The sequence below is a fragment of the Ricinus communis genome, chromosome 5 (genome assembly GCF_019578655.1).
Source record: "Ricinus communis isolate WT05 ecotype wild-type chromosome 5, ASM1957865v1, whole genome shotgun sequence".
In the NCBI taxonomy this organism is placed as follows: domain Eukaryota; kingdom Viridiplantae; phylum Streptophyta; class Magnoliopsida; order Malpighiales; family Euphorbiaceae; genus Ricinus; species Ricinus communis.
The window spans coordinates 371779-391390 of record NC_063260.1 but is presented as its reverse complement, the minus strand read 5'-3'; the positions used below and the strand labels follow the sequence as shown (position 1 = coordinate 391390).

Genomic DNA, 19612 nt, shown 5'->3' with positions numbered 1-19612 from the left:
CCTCATCAGCTCTTCTTGGTTGTATTTCAGCATTTTCAGTTTTTTTCTTGTTTTTCTCTTGCAGCTAATACTTGTCCTCTTAGAGGGGACCATCCATGGCTTAACTCCCCTTTCCTTGTATTAAAAATAATAATAATAAAATGGATCAAAATTATTATAAATAATTATAAAACATTAAATTATTTATATCACTTATATTAAAATTATTTAAATTAAATTGACGTAAACTATTATCTAAATGAAAATAGTTATTTTATATCAAAATTTTAGAATTTGTAATATGGTTTTTGTTACTTTAGTATCTGTACTTAAATTACATATTATTTTTTAAGAGATTTTGACATAATATGCAATAGACACTGTTAACTATAAATTTGACAGTATGTGCTAACGATCATATTCACATGATATTAAAATTAAAAAAAAAAAATTTCAAATTTGAAGATATAAGTAAATTATAGGAAAGTTTTCCCAATAAAGAAATTAACAACCAACAGCTCTACTAGCTAAACCCAGGACACCTTGTCACAAGAAAGAAACCAATGCCGGTGGGTGTACATTAGGACGTGTCAATCCCTGAGGCATAGTATGCGCTCAAAAAGCTAAGGAAAGAGCTGCAAAATTCGACTCTCTATATTGATGAACTTGCCAATCTCTATGGAGAATTCTGCTACCAAACTACTATGATGCCAAATTCCCTCAGCAACTTGAGTGATCAGTTTCACAACAGACAGATGATCAAGCTCCAAAATCACCATTCTATAACCCAACTCCCATGCTGCATTTACATATATATATATATCAATGGCAGACTGTTATCGGTAACATTTCAAATATAAAACTTCTTAAGTAGTTTACATAAATTTATTAGAAAAATAGTAATTTATATTAATATATTTTTAATAGATTATCATTCAACTGTTTCAATTGACAGGTTGTAAAATCACACAATTTAAATCTCTAAGATTTTACTTCAAGTCCGTATTCATTTGATCTGGTCATATTTTTAAAATTTTATGTGCAAATTAATTAAAATTTTAAAATAAATTACATAAAAAATTAAATTATATTGATTGAGATTCAAAATATAATAATTTGATAACTATAAACTTTAAAATTTTATCTATAAATGGCGCATTCTTTTAAGTATCACGATTGTTGTGTTATATCATTAAGTTAGTGAAAATCAGCTTCTTACGAAATTTTTTATACAAATTAGTTAAATAATTAAACATTCGAAAAAGAAAAGCTAATTAATCAATAACGATGACTCAGACAACAAAAATTTAGGTTATAAAATAATGTCATGTAAAATTCGTTTCAGGAAAGTGTGTAGAAATGTAAACTGGTTTGGTCCTATGAAAACATTGTTAGCTGATAAAATGTCCCTAAAATCTGCCTCTCTGTGGAACTATCCAAGTTCATGTAAAATTCATTTTAAAAAACTACAGAATTTGCAACCCATGCGCTAACTGAATCAATTATTAAAATATTCAATCTTAATTTGCCTTTAAATATCAGTAGCTAGTGTTCTATTAGCAGCGGTGAATCCTTTTCCTGATATCTCATAGCACCAGAAAAATGATTGTCATCATCAAGGGCTCTTACACAGTAAAGCCGAAGTACCCAACGAAAACAGGTTCTCTTTACCTTTCTGAATGGGACCAAGTAGGAATTCTGACTCATGTGCCCACAATCTACTTTTACAGACCATCACCAGACTGGCTCACTCCATCTGATAAGATTATCAATACCCTGAAAGACTCGTTAAGCCGTGCACTTGTGCCGTTTTATCCACTTGCTGGGCGTTTGCGCTCTACGAGCAACGGCCGTCTTGAACTTGACTGCAGTGCCGTGGGTGTCCAGCTCATTGAGGCAGAATCACAGTCTAAACTAGAGGATTTGGGTGACTTCTCGCCGTCTCCTGCGTTCAACTACCTGATCCCACCTGTGGACTATACGCTTCCGATACATGAGCAACCACTGATGCTAGTTCAGCTCACGAAGTTCCAATGTGGTGGTGTTAGTCTTAGCTTAAGTATATCTCATACTGTTGCAGATGGGCAAAGCGCGCTTCATTTTATATCTGAGTGGGCACGAATGGCCCGAGGCGAACACTTAGGCATTGTTCCATTTCTCGACAGGAAGGTCCTGCGAGCTGGCAATGCTCCAATGGAGGAGCCAGTTTTTGACCATAAGGAGTTCAATCATCCACCGCTCCTGCTGGGGGAATCAAATAATTTGGAGCAAAGAAAAAAGAAAACCACTGTAGCCATGCTTAAGCTGACCAAAGACCAAGTTGACAAATTAAAAAGAAAGGCTAATGAGGGAATGAGTGTAGACACTGGCCGTGCTTATACTAGATATGAGACCTTGACTGGTCATGTATGGAGGTCTGCATGCAAAGCTCGAGGACATCAGCCTGGGCAACCAACAGCATTGGGAGTTTGCGTTGATTTGCGTAAGCGGATGCAACCCCACTTGCCTGATGGTTATTTTGGCAATGCCACTATTGATGTAATTGCAATTAGCACTTCCGGTGAGCTTATAACAAAGCCACTAGGATATGCTTCAGGAAAGATAAGGGAGGCAATAGAAAAGGTAACAAATGAGTATGTGAACTCAGCTATTGCTTTCTTGAAGAAACAAAAAGATTTGACAAGGTTTCAGGACCTGAATGCAATAGGAGGTGTTGAAGGGCCTTTCTATGGAAACCCTAATCTAGGAGTTGTCAGCTGGTTAACTCTGCCAATGTACGGTCTTGATTTTGGGTGGGGGAAGGAAATTTATATGGGGCCAGGAACTCATGATTTTGATGGGGACTCGTTGCTTCTGCGCGGTCTTGAGGAAGATGGATCTTTAGTTCTTGCAGTATGTTTGCAGGTAGCTCATATGGAAGCTTTTAAGAAGTACTTCTATGAAGATATCTGATTATTTGGACAAGTATCAATAAAATTCAGGAGAACTTGCGAAGAATTAATTACTAAAGAAGGAATAGAAAGATAACAAAAAGGAGAAATTAAGACGAATAAACCTATGATTAGATTGTGGCTTAAATTATCGTAGTTGTATGATCTTTGCACATTTAGTAAGATATTATTGAAATCTTCCAGGAATGAATGAACTACAAGTTTTTCTTCTCCTTTCTCTTTTTTTCTTTTTCTTTCCCTAAACACCCTTGAGGCATGTTTTTCATTCAATTTGTTGAGAATCATTAACTCGGACATTTATAGTCAAATAAGAATAAAAATTCATAAAGGAATAGAACATTTTATAATATTGATTGCGATCATTCTAAGTGTGACTAAATTTATCTTGATAATATTTATTTTTTAAAAGCAAAGTGAAATTTAATTGAGAAATTCAATGATATTAAATTGAAAGTAAAATATTTATCTTTGAATTCAGATCTGGGTGAGTTTTTAATGATTTCTACTAACAAAGTTATGTAAATTAATAAAATGGAATTGCAAAAGGCAAAATGGAGTAAAACAAATTCAAAGCAAGTGACATTAAACGATATTTAACAAAATCAAAAGTTTGGGGAAAATCACATACTCTTAACCCTAATCCATTAAGGGATAAACTAAAGAGTAAGACGTGAGAATGAAAATTTATTGGATACAATGAATCAAGAAATGAACATTGATTCTATCATTCATTAAAGTGATTATTAGAAAGCAGAGATGCTGTTTTCTGTGAGATAATTGATTCCAAGAAATAATCATAATTCAGGATGACGAATTAGAACTTATGCTAATGGATACGGAAAATAGCGGAAGCATAACTCTAAAAGACAACCATGTTAGTAGTGATCAAATAATAAATACAGTAGAAGAAGGTGAGATAAAAGTCACTTATTTTATGACCAAGGAATTAGCTCTAGGTTCAGAGTGAATGTTGCTGTAATGAGATTAAGGGCCTAATCATTGTAGTAGGAGAAAGAAAGACATTTCATGTAAACCAATATTTTGCGACTGCTCAAGAAAAGAGTTTTCTATTAATGTAATTCCATCTAAGGGATCAATAATGCAAAAGTGATGAAGTTCTAACTTCCATGGTGAAAAGCTCAAAGTCCACTTACTGCAAGCATTCTGGATTGCATATGGAACACCATCATCCTACAGCACAAAGTCATTAACTTAAATCTATAGATGGGTCTATGTTAGTTTCATAAAATTTGAAAAAGTTCTTGAAAGCAAAAACTATCACATGCAGTTAGACAGGAATAAATAATACACATATTTAATAGTAGAAGAGATCTTAGGATTGTCAAGCGGCCACTCATTAACAAGATACTGTAGCTAAGGGAATTGGAAAAACATGACAATATAGTTTTGTCCGAATTAAGACTAGTATGCTTAATACCAGTTAATTGTTTACTAAAACTTACCTATCACAATAAATTTAAATTCTATAAGGGACCTCAACTTTTCCCGTAACAGTTCAGTGCCTTGCAAGAGATCGAGTTGTCCATCCATTATTATTATTCATGGGCGGTGTGTTTTACATAATATTTAATTTTTTTCCTATTTCGAGTATGGACCAGTCCCTAGTACTCCTCTAACCAAATGAAGTGTTGAACCTTCGCCCACTCCAGCTCACCCCTCATTAACCTCTGGCACCTGACTGGATTTCCTTTATTTCTTTCACGAGCCGGTGCTTTGGTCAAGGGGTTCCCTGTGGATGTAGATGTGTTTACAGTGGTGTTTAGGGTGGTTAAGTTCGTTTTATATTATATTATACTGCTGGGTCCGGACACTGACACAGTAGATTGCAGTGTAATGGTTGAGTGTGTTAATTCCAAATCCTGTTGTTTCTCTTTCCCTGTGTTCTCAGTTATCTGTCATGGAAACACCAAAGTGTCAGGTACCACAAGCTTTTTTAACGTTAGATTTTGAGTGATATCTCAGGAGAACAAGTCTCCGAAACCTAAAGTTTGTCTTGCTAATTCAATGATTAGGTATGACCCAGTTTTCCGAAATGTAGATTTGCGTTTCCAAATTCTGTTTATAAACCAGAAAAGGAATGAGATATTTTCATTTCTGTAAATTTGCCTTTCCAAATTCATATTTATTTTAAATATTTAAACATAATATAACTGATTCATAGTTCAATCTTTTTCTTTTTATTCAAACTTAAAGATAATTCTAAAAATTTTAAAAATAAAAGATTTTTTAAAAAATAGTTCATAAAATCTCTCAATTTTTAGACTCTTAAAAACCTATGAAAATTTGTATCTTTTAATCGGTTGTTCCTCTTTAAACATTAAGGATTAAAAGTTCTTAAAAAGAAAATTATGTACAAAGGTTGTAAAATAATATCACCTTAAAACACCCTTAATGAAATTATTCCTGAAGAATCAAAAGAAATCACATTGACAAAGATGGGACAGTACAAGTTGCCTTGCCATTCTTACAAGGATCAGAATTTTGCACTGTCATAAATGTAATCATACATCCAAGTAAAGCTTTCATGACTCAGGGAATATTTTATATGAAAAAGCAGGGGGACACATTCAGTAGCTTGGTGCATGCATGCAATTCTGGTTCCTAGTTTGTAATTTAGCTTATAGTCAACAACCACTAAGCCCATGAACATTGCTCCTTTCCTTACAGTCCTACCTAAAAATTCCTTTTTGATGCATTGCAAATTTTTGAGAAATGAAAAGAATATCAAGTTCTGGGCCAATTGGAATCTATGCAAAATTTTGATAACTTCTTATGGTCATGTGCCTAAGACAAAGGAAAAAGTATAAAATAGAAACCTTTCGTATTTCTTTTTCCATTTTGAAGTCTACATTTTTATTTTTGTTACATTTTGATACTGTATCAATTAATTCCGCTATAGTTTTATAATAGAGCATTAAGAAAATGTATAATTTTATATGTGATTTATCATCAGATCGACTATCATTCATATATATATTTTTAACCGGTATTATTATCTTTTTATTAATAGTGTATTCTAATTGGATCGAATTAATCACACTTTCATTCTATTTAAAATAATATATAAATTTTAAAAATTCAATCGATAGTTAGAATGTTATGCCAGTTCTTTAAACTCAAACTCTAAACTTCGGTTCTTGAAATCTCAGCATAATTAGAACACTAAACATTCGAGCTATGTTTATTTGACACAATACCAATTGGTAGATATTAAAGTGTAAAATCACAAACTCCAAATTATCAGCAAGAAAAAGAACTACATACCCTTATAATTATTGCGGTTATACATTGGAAGCTTATAGTCAAGAACCAGTAAACCCATGCATTGTTCCATTCCTTACAGTCCTACCTAATAGTTTCTTTTAATGGGAATTTGAGAAAGGAAAGCATAGCCAATTATGAGCCAATTATTTTATTTTTTAAAGATATATAAATTCTTCCAGGATTTTCAATGAAAAATTGACTATCAGAATCTATATATATATATTTTTGGTAACTCAAGTGAAATCACTCAGCATGTGGTTATACCAATACCACAATGGCTTGGACCATTTACTATACCACTGCTTTGTGTTGGCATGCAGAAGTAGAGAAGATCCCTGATAAGATAAAACATGATAAATTATTGTGTATGTACTGTAAAATGAATAAAAGAATTAAAAGTAAAATATTAAACCCACAATAATACCTTTTATTTTATCTATTTTTATCTTTATTTAACCTTGTGTAAAGTAATTATTGAACAAAATAAATAAATTGATATTTAATAATAACATGTAACTCTATGTTCATAATATTCTTAATCAATTTTTTTAAAAGTTGGTAAATGAAATATTAATTTCAACTAATTATGTTTTAAGAAACTTAAACTTTTTATTTTTTTGAATATTTAATTTTCATTTACTTAAGAGTAAAAATCAATAAAAAAGTGGTACAGATTTATTCACTAGAATTGGAAAGGAATGAAAAAAAATCTCAATATTAATTCTACCCTAAAAGACAAGAATGTTGTATCATATCTTGTCACGAAAACAAGATCAAGTGAGAGGCAATGAGCATATGTATTCTGCAATATATAGATAAGCTATCGGCCCAATCATATTGGTGCCACATTACTGCATGATTGCAAATTTGCCTCATTTTCTTTGTCTTTCTTTCCTTCCTTCCCAAATTTCAGCAAAAAAGGTAACTTAATGGACAAAAAAGAATGAATACACAGAGCAAGATGGTCAACTTTAGAAGAATGATTGATGGTTTTGTCTAACAAAAGTTTTGTTTTGGAGGACCCAATATGCGTACATAATATAATGATTTTTTTTTTTTTAAATTTAACTAAAATTTTTAAATTTAAATTTTAAATATGTAATTGTATTATTATTATTAAAATAATATTTTACTATTTATATAAAATTTTATTCGGTACATTTTAAATTAATTAAATCAATTCGAGATATTAAATTTAAAAAGTAAAAATCTCTAAGGGGGGCAAAAAGAAAAGAAAAGAAAACTTTTTATTGAACAAACCTAATGGATAACAGCAAGGAGGACTGCATTAGAAATAAATCACTCATATTTATATCTTCTGTAATATTAAATACTCAATTTATGCACCTCCACTTAACACGCATGCCTACAATGGGGAAAAAGAAAAGGAAAGGAAAAATTCCAGGAAGATAGATCAAGGCAAAGGTGTTTTGATAGTCGTAAGGAGGGACAATGAACACTAGTAGTGAAAGCAAAAGTTGCTTCATTAAGTTGGGTAAAATCAGTTTTAAAATCCAAGAGGATAACTAATTCAACAACCCCAATTGTCATTTGAAGGTGGAAATAATCATTACTGTCCTAACAAAAAAAGAAAAGAAAAAAAACAATATATATATATATATATATATATGTAATTAAAGTAGGGTAGCCCAAAAAATTGATCATCATTACTGAACTAGCTAGCCATCTAATCTTCCAGACAAAAACAATAAAGTAGAAGTCACTTTTTGCTTGATGAACTGTAGGAACAGCAAAGGAATGCTTGTGCAATTCTAAGTGACAAATATTTTATTTAGTATATAGATAATAAAACAGATTTCCATAATTTAGGTTTTATTATTATTTTATATTTACAGTTAAGAAAATAAATTAGTGGCAAAAAGATTCTATAAATATGAGTAAAATTTTAAAATTTGGATCAAATTCTATCTTATTTTATACAAATATAAATTATTCATTTAACTGTATAATATTGTATACGATAATCACTAAGAAAAAACTCAACAAGTAAATGTTAAAAGATGATTATCTCATAATTTTATCATGATTGATACATCAGTCTCTTATTTAATCTTAATAAAAAGCATATTATTACTCTAAGTGGGGCTATACATATTGACAATGCTACGTTAAAAAAGAATGTAACAATGAAAAAAGAATTGAGGTTTGCCATTTCCTAATGATTGCAATATCTAAATTGATTGCTTAACAAACTCTATGCTTCTTTAGAGGAAGTCTCATGATCATTGTTACTAGTATATATATATATATATATATATATATCTTCACTAGAAGCTCAAAAGCAACACCACATAGAATTTGGGTTCTATAATTGCCACACCTTTTAGCTACTAAAACCAAAACCTATGTCCCCCAGCGATCAACTAGTCAAGCTAAAAGCTTCTTCTGTCCTTGTACGTTAGAGATCCTGAGATGGCTCGAGCCCTCCCGAAACTTTGAACTGGCAATGGCATGTTCCTCAAAAGTAAACTAGATGGATAATGACCCTTTAACCCACCAAGCTCTTAACTCTCATCCTTAGTTAATAAAGGAAGAATAACATTTCTAATCAGCTGTTAATTCTCCACTCTTTCTTTAAAAATATTTAAAAGCTAAAGATCAACCGAAGAGGCTAACTGAATTGGTAAGGACTTTTGTCTTTGATCCTTGATGTTTTAGTTTTGTGATGTATGGTTATTTCTCTATGGAGTAAAACTAGACAAAATTCATAATGCCCAGCTAAAAAATCTCTCATCTTCACTAATACTAACAATCTAAATTACACAAAGAAACATTTGACATGTTTTGAGAAATGACGTATAAATATACTTTATTACTTTTATTTTTATTAACACGACGTAAATATAACTAGATTAAATTCAGAAACCAGATTGAACACTTTTAAATCATAGTAGACAATTTTAAATTTATACTAAAGGATAATATTAATTCTCTAAATTTACAGTCAGTTTCACAATACTTTATAGTTAAAATAAAATTTTATAAATATAAAACACACACACATATATATATATATAATTGACTTAATTTAGATAAAATATATAATTATTAATATTATGTTAAGTAAATTTGAAGAATTATATGTTCTATATTTTAATGTGTGGTCGCATTCTTATATCTAAACTTTTAAAAACAATAGTATCAACACATTGAAGTGTGATTTTTTTTTTTAAAAATACAACTAAAACATAACAGTAATTTTATTAATAAAAAATGAACTAAAATATTAAACATGAATAACTTTTGAGATAAATTAAAATAGAAATTGAGTATTCATAATATAATACAGAATAAAATAGGGAGAATTATTCTAATGTTTTGAAGTTAATAAATGAAGTGGAAAGCATAAAAAAAGAAAAAAAAAAACAGAAAAATTATGCATAAAACTGCGGAGGAGACCCACGAAAATCTTGAACAAAATGTATTACATTCTCTTCTATTTCTTGCTAAATGCATAACATAAGATAAGATAAGCTAAGCAGCCCAAGAAGATAGTTGCATCAATTTCCTTTATAAAGATGTTTCAGGCACACTACTGACATCCGTAAGATTAGTAACATCTTTCAAATAAGAAATCATACCTCTCCTACAGGGCAGAGACAAGATTCTTAGAAGCATTACAAATTGCTGTTTCACCATTTTAACTGTGTCATAACCCTTGTCTTGCGGAATAGGTTTCGAATTCGAGACTCATATTTTCTTTTTTTTTTTAAAAAAAAAGAAAGATTATCTGTAAGATAATTAGTTCAAATGATACCGAACCCATTTTCAATTCAGAACTCAATGCGATCCGTTTAAGAAAAGAGAAATCATTGACAAGGTTATCACACGATTCTTGTCCCTGATTAATTTATATAAGGAACCCACTTAAAGTCATCATGCAGATTAAAAGTTTCAGAAACAAAAAGCACAGTTTCAACAGTGTTTCTTTAATGGAAATTTACTGTACACAGCAATAGGGAAAGAGAAAAGAAGAAGCAAAAAGTAGAAAATCATAAGTTCTTGCCATTTTTCTCAATTTCAGAGATTGAGCTCCGTTTCTGAAGAACAATAGACATGGATTCTTGGCGACGAAGCCTTAAATGCTTCGCAATGAACTCATCTACTGCACGCTGAAACTCTTCATCACTCAATTCATCTTCTAAACATAATCCCTCAGAAATTACTTCATTTCTGCACTTCTCCGTCTCTGACCGCCGCAGTAGCTTCTTCCCTGTCACCTTTTCCGGGTAGCTGCTCTCTAGCTTCATTGATTTCGACCTCCGATAAACTCTCGGATTATTAGAGTCCGATTCAGAATCCGACGACAAGCCCATTTCGCCAAAACAATCGTCACCTTCGCTGGCAGTTTTAGCGACAGCATTAATTTTAGAGATAATTATCTCTTTGTCTTGGTACTCGATCTCTTCTGTTGCGGGAGGCGGAGACTGTGGAGAAGGTGAAGGAATCTCTGAAGAAGAAGACGACAATGACTTGGGACAGGGATGATTTCCGTTGTTTTTTAACAATTCCTCGTAGAGCTCAGTCTCAGCATTGTCTGCGGCGGGATTCTCGCCGGAGAATCTACCAGATTTAACTATGAGAGTGACGATTATAGCGTTGCAGAGCATGAAAACGAAGATTGGGCTGGCGATTACGCCTGCAACTCGCAGGAAAACCGTGACAAGAAACGGAAGGCGATTGAAGATCCAAGAGAGAAGCAGAAGAGCAAGGCCAAACTCAATTACACGAAACAGATTCGTCAAGCTTCGCAGGTGACTGTACCATAATATGGCCCCTGCTTTTTGAGCTTTGACGTTGTCAAAATCGAAGAAATCCATGAGAAGAAGATGATAATGATTTCTGTAAAGATGTGAGTGGGAAAAGGGGAGTGTTTGGAATGGAAATTATAGAACTGAAGTGAAGTGAAGCCTTTGTGCGGACAAAGCTTTGCCTTTTATAGACTCCTTCAAATCATACATCATTCATTAGCCTTTTCCAAATTACTTTAGAGGGGAATAATAATTGATTAATCAATTCTTAATAATAGGTCTTAGAATAAAACACAGGAAAAGAAAACAAAAAAAAAGAAAGAAATAGCTTGAAATGAAATTTAAATAAAGATTAAAACAATTAAAAAAATTAATTGTTAGTTTGATTAGTATTGTATTTAATTTGCAATGAATAATGCTTAAAAAGAGATGTAATCGTGCGGTGGCCATTCTGCAGACAAGCATGGATTATTGCCCGATTAAGTGGGGTATAAAATTGACCTGCCACGTGGAATGGAGTGTTTGCTTAATTAAAATTAAAATTATTATTATGTTGCTTAAGAAGTGAGTGAGGAGCAGTAAATAGCGTATGCGTGATTGAGTGTGGGGTTTTCACGTGAGCTGTGTGCCATGCCATCCCCCTGTTATCTGCTTACCCGCATTCTGCTTTTTTCAAATATGTTTTTTCTTTTATTATTATATATATGTGGGAGTGAGAACTTATGACAAATAAATAACTGCAGTTAATATTTTAAGCCATTTGAGTAAATCTAAAGACAGGGCAAAGGCAAATAAGATGCAACATTTCATTAGAGGCGGATTTGGGTAAAAAGGGGTAAACTTGCCTCCAAATTTACTGCTTCTTAAAAAGAGACACGTTACCAATAAATGGAAACAATCGAGAATTAGGGAGAAAATCGAGATTGTTTCATTCCTTTTCTAGCTCAATTTTGTTTTTATTAATTTATTTAATTTTTATTTTATAAGTTTATAAGATATTTATTCGATTTATGATTTTATTATATAAAATAGATTTAGATAAATAAAATTATTAAAATTATAAAAACTGAACAACAAAAGATTATTAAATTAATAATAGAGCTAGCTAAGTTATTAAAAGAAATCTTATTAAATGATTTCAAACAAATTCTTTATCGGACTTAACATGTTTTCATAATATGAAAATTAAAAATATTTTATCTTATTTATAAATTTATTAGTTTGTTATTTAGTACATTCCAAAGTATTTTAAACATATCTTAAAAATTATGCTATTAATAAAAATGAAAAATCAGTTGGGTTCGATTCACTCTAATTTTCTGTTTGAAATCAAATTAATCAAATCCAGATGACCAAGCTTTGCGAAAGGTACTAAACCCCCTATATACCCGACAGGGGAAGACCCATCGTGAGCTTTCGGAATATGAGAATTCCCCAACCCCCACTAAAGGCAAAGAGAGGAGTCAGGAGCAAGATCAGCAAGCGGCGGGGGGACATGAGATACTTGATCTAAATTCTAAAATAGGAAATTGCATACCATTAGCCAATACTAGAATAAATACTCACTGCACACTTTCTATATATCTGTCTTCGTTATCGGTTGCATGCTATTAAATATTTCTTTTATTACAATTTAATAAAAATAAAATAGAATAAAAATAATTATGGATTCAATAAAAAAGAAAAAGAAAAAAAAGGACCCATATATGATCCCGAGCATTATCCTTTGAAGTTATACTCTATTGTTTATTAGGGCCTTAACTTGTAACATGAAAGACATACGCCTCCATTTAATTCCTCATATTCTGCCTCTATTCTGCTTTACTCCATTCCTGCTTTCGCTGCTGTCCAATATATATTTTAATTGTCTTAGGCTTTTGCTACACTATTTTCTACATTATCCCTAAATGCTTGGAAAATAAATAAATAAATAAAATATCAAAAGGGTTAAAAGAATAATTGCTTATATCGAATCTGGAGCTGATTAAATGGTTTTTTCTAAATCATATGGGATGGATTTGTTATGAAAAAATATTCAGACTGTGATATTGTAATTAAAGAAAAAATGGTCAAAACAGGGCCGGCTGCGAGCGGGTTTTAATTTTGAGTCTAATATCCACTCTAACCGTTCGAATCGGACTTAAAATAAAAAAAAATAAAAAAAATATGAAATATATATATATAAATTGTTTATATAATTATCTTGCTTCTATCCATATCTATTTATATAGGTTTTAGAATTATTCTCTTTACTATTGTTCTGAATAGGTATTCCTTCTATTTTTGAATGATCGTTATTCTTCGGGATAAAAAGCAATTTTTTTTCTGTTTAGAATTAGTAATTTTAGTGGCTGTCAATATGGTTTTGAAAGTGATTTTGATTCAAAGCAAATGGCTTTTATCTTCTGGTGAGCATGTGTAATGAGACTTTCTTGCCTGTAAAGGCCATGGGAGAATATGTGTAAAGGGTTTTTGAGATTTTGTTATTATATATGATCATAATAAGACCCACATAAAGATGACACTCACCTCTTGTAGGATTTTAGTCCTTTTCTTTCGTCTCTTTCTTTTTCAAGAATTGCTTCTCTAAGTTCATACCATATTTAAGTCTCTTATTTAGCGATGGCAATGGCAATGGAACAAATACTTTTAAATATTTGATTCTATCAAATTTTAGTGGAATAATTTTGAATAATAATAATAAGATTTAGAATAGATTTAAAATACGATTATGTCAGATTTAGATAAATCGCGAATATCTATTACTTGAACCCGATTATATTAAACTTGAGTATATCTTCTTTAATTTTTAATTTATAAAATCATATTAATATATTAAATATTAAATTTATATTTTATATTTTTCATTAATTTTTATTATCATATTTTAAGATTTAATTATGGTAAATAGGTACTCATTTGATTACCAAATGTTTTTATAAACGGGTGTCTAATAGATAGGATATCTATTTAGATATGCATAAAAATGTTTAATAATTATTTAATTTAAATATTATAAATATTTTTATTTAAATTTAGAACGAATTTGAATAATAAAAATAATTTTTTAAATAAATTTAAAATAAATCTGAATGCAAATTTTTAAATAGAGTTTGAATTCGAATATTTACCGTAGTCACCTCTAATTTATTATGCCGGAATTACTTTGAAAAGGAAATCCATTCTTTTATATTTTTCATCATAAAACTAGTCGATGGCAATGACTCTGTTTTAAAATTTATATTCTCCAGCAAGTTATATATTAAATTAGATTTTATTTATTTGTATGTGTTAGAGCATCTTTTAGCCTAACTCGAGTGGCAAGAGTAATTACTCTTGATAGAGTGTAGGTTTTGAGTTTAAATTTCTACCTCTTTAATAGGTAAAATTTTACTTTTACGGCGAATGTAAGAGGATGATACCTCATATTAAAGCTTACAGCCCACTACCGAGATTTCTATGAATAAAAAAATTAAACTATTTATTTTAAAAAATATCACAAAATAAAATTATAATTTATTTTTTATTTTTTATATATAAAGTAAAGAGTGAGATTATAAATTTTTATATTCTTAATTTTATTTTTCGATTGATTAAAATTTTTTAAAAAAAGAGATTAGAGTAATTAATACTATGAAACCAAAATAAAATGACAAATTACAAAGAGTCTTATTCTATTTTATAGAGATTTAAAATATGTTAGCAGAAAAGAGATTATATAGACCCCACATTTTAGTGCGAGTCATGTTAGAAGTTAAGATCCGCAAAGGACGGTGATAGAATTAATCTTAGGTCCGATACCTTCAAGAACGGGATCCTATACCTACCTCACCCTTAACCAAACCACTAGGCTAAGGGCTCGTTGGTTATTGGAATATATAGACCACATTACTGACAGGGTTGGCCCTTTGCATACTGTCAATTTATTTCCCAGACACACGATTCTGGTTCATCGTTTGCAATTAGATGATGAACTAATAAATGACGGGCCCTTCTTCGGGTGGATAACGGTGTTCTTGGTAAACTTATTAACCCTACCCATCTACTTCGCCATTACACGAGTTATCATTATTATTTATTTTTAATTTAGAAGAGATAAATTTGAATTTTTGTCATAAAATATTATTAAATCATGTAATTACCAATATCAGGAATTTTTTTTAATATTTTATATTTTAATACTAGTTAATGTATTAATTATATTTATAAATTACTAATAAGTAAAAATAATTAATATATTTTTTTAAAATTAGAATCATTATTTAGTTAGAAAAATAATGTAATATTTAATACATTAGTAATATTTATATAAATTAATATTAAAATATAATAAACACACCGGTACTTAGGAATTATTTTGTATATAAATAAGGCTAATTTTGACAAAACATGTCAAAATTCTTTTTTAAAACTTAGTTTTGCATCTATAAAAATTTATAAATAGCATAATTAATAATCTATGAACCAGATATAATTTTTAACATTTTTTAATATTATTAGATAATATATTAATTATATATATAAATTAATAGCAAAAATATAATTTTTAGAATTAAATTATTATTTAAATAAAAATAACTTATTTATAATGTATAATTAGTATTAAAATATTATGGTATTTAGTAAGAATTATTTTTATATATAAATAGAAAATTTTATGACACGTCAATAAGAAATGTCCTAATTGTCATGAAGGGTTTAGAGGAAGATTCCCAATCTGGGGTTTCATGCATTAGCAATTGATCCCATATTTGGAGTTTCCTCCACCAGTTGTTAACTATAGAAGGGTGACAATCAAATAATCAATTCATTGAAGGAAAAATAATACAGATAAAGAGCCATCAATCCTCCTCATGTTCCCTTTTCAGATGGCTCTTGCGATCTCTACAAGTTCCCTTTTCCTCCACAAAATGGTAGCAAAAAGGGCCATTGTGTGCGAACCCACCTTCACTTCTCCTTTGGAGCATGATTATGGAAAACCCACTTCACTTCTACACTATCCAGCTTCAAAATTGGTGTCCTTTAAATCCAGCATAGCCATGTCAAAAGTGAAGACCAGCGCAGGGTTGGTGAAAACGTCCGCTTTTGGGAGGGGAGACAATGAGAGGAGTGTGACAGTGTTTCCACACGAAGCTCTTCTTCAGAAACCTACTGAGTTTCCTTCTGTATTCCCAGCTGAGGAATTTGATGTTGCTCTCAATAGCCTGGTTCGTATTCTCTGTTTCTTGTTGCTTACTTTACTGATTTATATGAAACATTGGTGTTTACTCAGAATGCATCGATTCTCACGCTCAAATAGTAAAATATATTTATTAGTTTAAATAATTAATTTTATTTTTAAAATATATAATATTCATTATATATATATATAAAATATATTTTTTAATATGTCCGTTGTGATGCATATATTTTATATGAATAAAAATTATTTGATTTAATTTCTTAATTAAAATCATTAAATATCTCTTTTTATCAAAATTTTATTTTTTTATAAATTTGAATTTTTACTTTTAAAGTTTAACTTTTTAAGCTCAATAGATAAAATTGAATAACTTTTACTTATATTAAATATATGTAGAATAATTTTTACTTATATTAAATATACATATCGTGATAAATAAATAAGTAATGTATACTCTGTATATACCCCTTTTGACAATAAATAATTAAAATATAATTAATTATTTAAAACTAATGAATATAGATCGGAAAAGATAAAAGATTTTCTAATAAGAGTTTGACAGGCTAACTTATAGAGGAAAAAGAATATTTTTTTTTTATATTTTCAACTCTCTTGGTTTCTTTATTTTTTGTTTTCCTTATTTTTACTGTCAACAAAGATAGAAAATAGAGAAAAGGGAATTAAGGTTTATCAATTTTATTTCCTCTCTTACTTATTTTCTCTAATCCCAAATAAAGATGAATAAATTTATATTTAATTACTAATCAAGTGCAAATCTTCTAATATAAAACTAATAAAATATGTGAGTACAGAGCAAGTGGCTTGTACTTGTATCGTTTGTAGCTGTTCTTCTATGGAGGAATGATGCCAAATCCTTAAGAGCTGCTATGGGGTCTCTTGTAAATTTCATCCTCTGCGTAGCACTCAAAAAGATATTCAACCAGCAACGACCCATTTCAGCCTTGAAATCTGACCCTGGGATGCCATCTTCGCATGCACAATCCATCTTCTACATTTTTGTGGTTTCTGTTTTGTCAAGTAATTTATTTATTTATTGCCCTCTATTTTGCTCAAAGTTTGTTTTGTGTAGTAAAGATTGAACCATTTAAGTGTTAAGTAAAAAATTAATCAGGTTTTTAATGACTAATGATTACTACTTAACAAGTATTTCCTGCTGCTTTTACATGCTGTTGCAGTCATGGAAAGACTCGGAGTAAATGAATTTACATTGATCATGAGTTTACTGGCATTGGCATGCAGTTCATATCTTGTAAGTATCATAAAAATTTGAAGTATAGTTCTTTGCTTGCTGATTAATCTCAAGCAAAGTGGAATGCCTCTAGGCTCTGTAAGCGTCGTATTAAAATTTGAATTACTTTGATTAAAATTTGAATTAATTTGATTAAAGTGAACGAGAGATTGTAGAGTCTAATTAATAAGATTGAATTTCAATTCAATTAATACAAAAATGACTAAAACTAATTATTTGGTTGGTTAGATTTTAACTATTAAAATCTCTAATATAATGACATTTTCAAAAGTGTAAAATATTCATGTTAGCTACATATTCGATATGTGTTAAATATGCATTGTGTAAACATTCTTTATTATTTTTAATTTTATGAACACGGTTTGAAAATTTATAAAAATAATAAAACAAATTTAAAGTTTGAAAAATCATTCAAAATAATAATTTAATTCCTAAATTTACGGATAATTTTACCATTAACCCTATAATTAAATTTTTTAATCTAATTAGCCCATTATATTAGCAAACGTAATTAATTTATTATAAAATTACAAAAAAATAAGATACATGATTATGAAAATCTTATTTTAAATTCATATAAAGGGATTTTTTAAAATTAATTTAATTATATATATATATAATACATTTTTTTATTATTGTATTGTTTATATGTAAATAATTATAATTTTATATTTTAAATATTATACATATATATATTTTAGTTAACTCCCTTCTCATGTCTTAAAATTTTACAATTAAGAAACTAATTAACATGGACAGCAAGTTTATCTATCATCATGTTTTGTTTTTGTAGTGTTGGCTGCGGGTTTCACAACGATTCCACACAATGAGCCAAGTGGTTGTTGGCGGTGCTGTTGGTTCCATTTTCTCCATTTTATGGTGTTGGACATGGGATGCTACAGTGCTGGATGCTTTCATTTGCTGTTGGTGGGTTCGTGCAATTGTTATGCTGGGAGCTGCTACGTTTTCTCTAGGCTTTCTTTCACATGTAATTCTTCATTGACTTGTTCATAAGTAATGAACTTTGTAGCCATGTATATATGTAAACACTAATCCTTGAGCCTGAAAAATCACTACGCTTAAAGTCTAGCTTAAGTGGTAAAGATGATTACTCTTGGAAGTAAAAAGTTTTGAATTTTAATAATCTTTTTTTTATTATATGAGTTTTCATTTTTACAGTGAAAGTAAGAATGATTAATTCTTATTAACAAATGTAGGATTCCATAGATTGGTTTCTTAATTATCAGAGTTGTTTTACTAGTTGCTAAATGTCTCAACAAGAGGGAGAAATGAGGGTTTAGGTTCAAATTTAAGTGTCATTTTTTTCACTAAGAACTTGAGTATCAGTTAGAAAAGCATTTATGAGATTTATGAACACTATCTAATAATAAGAAAATATGTATATATACATATAAAAAGAGAAAGAAGAGAAGTTCTTTATGAGAAAGAAAAAGAGGAAGAAGAAAGAAGAGAAGTTCTTCCATTTACTCCTTCGCTGTATGGTTTTGTACTAATCTATAAGTTGTGGAAGACTTGCATGCCTACAAATGGCACAAAAATAGTATAGAGAAAATTAAAGTATGGTCCCATAAGAAAAGGAATTCAAAATACCAAAATATACTAAATTAATTTTTATCTAGAAAAACGAATAATCAGGTTTGTTATAAGCTAATAAAATAAAAATAAAAATAATAAATTATACTCGAGAGGATTTATTATTAAACTTGTAAGAATTTTCAGTTTTGATTAATGATTATCTTAAAGTCAATTACTTTTAAATATCTAATAGGTTTGTTTCAATTATTAGTCACATGCCTCTATCATAGAAATAAGAATCTTTCAAAATTTATAGGAAAAAATTATAAATTTGGTATTTTTATTTTTTATTTTTTATTTTGAAGTCTAAATTATTCTTTTGTTTAATTGAGTATTTAAATATGTTAATAATATATAATATTTTTAGCTAGATTTACTGGTTATCGTGCTTATTTATTTTAAAAAATAAATTAATTTAAATACCTCTTTTTAAAATAATATCATTTTTTATTTTTATTTATTTTTAGCATAGTCTTTTTAATTCCATTGTTTTTTAAACAATTAAAAAAGAAAAAAAGTAAAATTGTTTTATTTTTCTCATTCATTTAAATAAAAATTTTAAAAATTAAATATCATT

General features: G+C 29.4%; 3 protein-coding genes across 3 annotated transcripts; 2 read left to right on the top strand and 1 right to left on the bottom strand.

Moving 5' to 3' along the window:
• The first annotated feature begins 1533 nt into the window (after nucleotides 1-1533).
• LOC8273365 (spermidine hydroxycinnamoyl transferase) lies at nucleotides 1534-3141 on the top strand. The gene has a single exon (XM_002521497.3). It carries the CDS (start codon nucleotides 1582-1584, stop codon nucleotides 2929-2931), a length of 1350 nt encoding a protein of 449 aa, XP_002521543.1. The 5' UTR covers nucleotides 1534-1581; the 3' UTR covers nucleotides 2932-3141.
• A 6968-nt stretch (nucleotides 3142-10109) lies between these two features.
• On the bottom strand, nucleotides 10110-11471 carry LOC8273366. The gene has a single exon (XM_002521498.4). The coding sequence runs from the start codon at nucleotides 11054-11056 to the stop codon at nucleotides 10229-10231; it is 828 nt and encodes a 275-aa protein (XP_002521544.2). The 5' UTR covers nucleotides 11057-11471; the 3' UTR covers nucleotides 10110-10228.
• Nucleotides 11472-15683: 4212 nt separating this feature from the next.
• Nucleotides 15684-18517, top strand: LOC8273367 (lipid phosphate phosphatase epsilon 2, chloroplastic). The gene is made up of 4 exons (XM_002521499.4): nucleotides 15684-16194; nucleotides 16982-17207; nucleotides 17366-17439; nucleotides 18233-18517. Exons 1-4 carry the CDS (start codon nucleotides 15841-15843, stop codon nucleotides 18440-18442), a joined length of 864 nt encoding a protein of 287 aa, XP_002521545.3. The 5' UTR covers nucleotides 15684-15840; the 3' UTR covers nucleotides 18443-18517.
• The last annotated feature ends 1095 nt before the right edge of the window (nucleotides 18518-19612 follow it).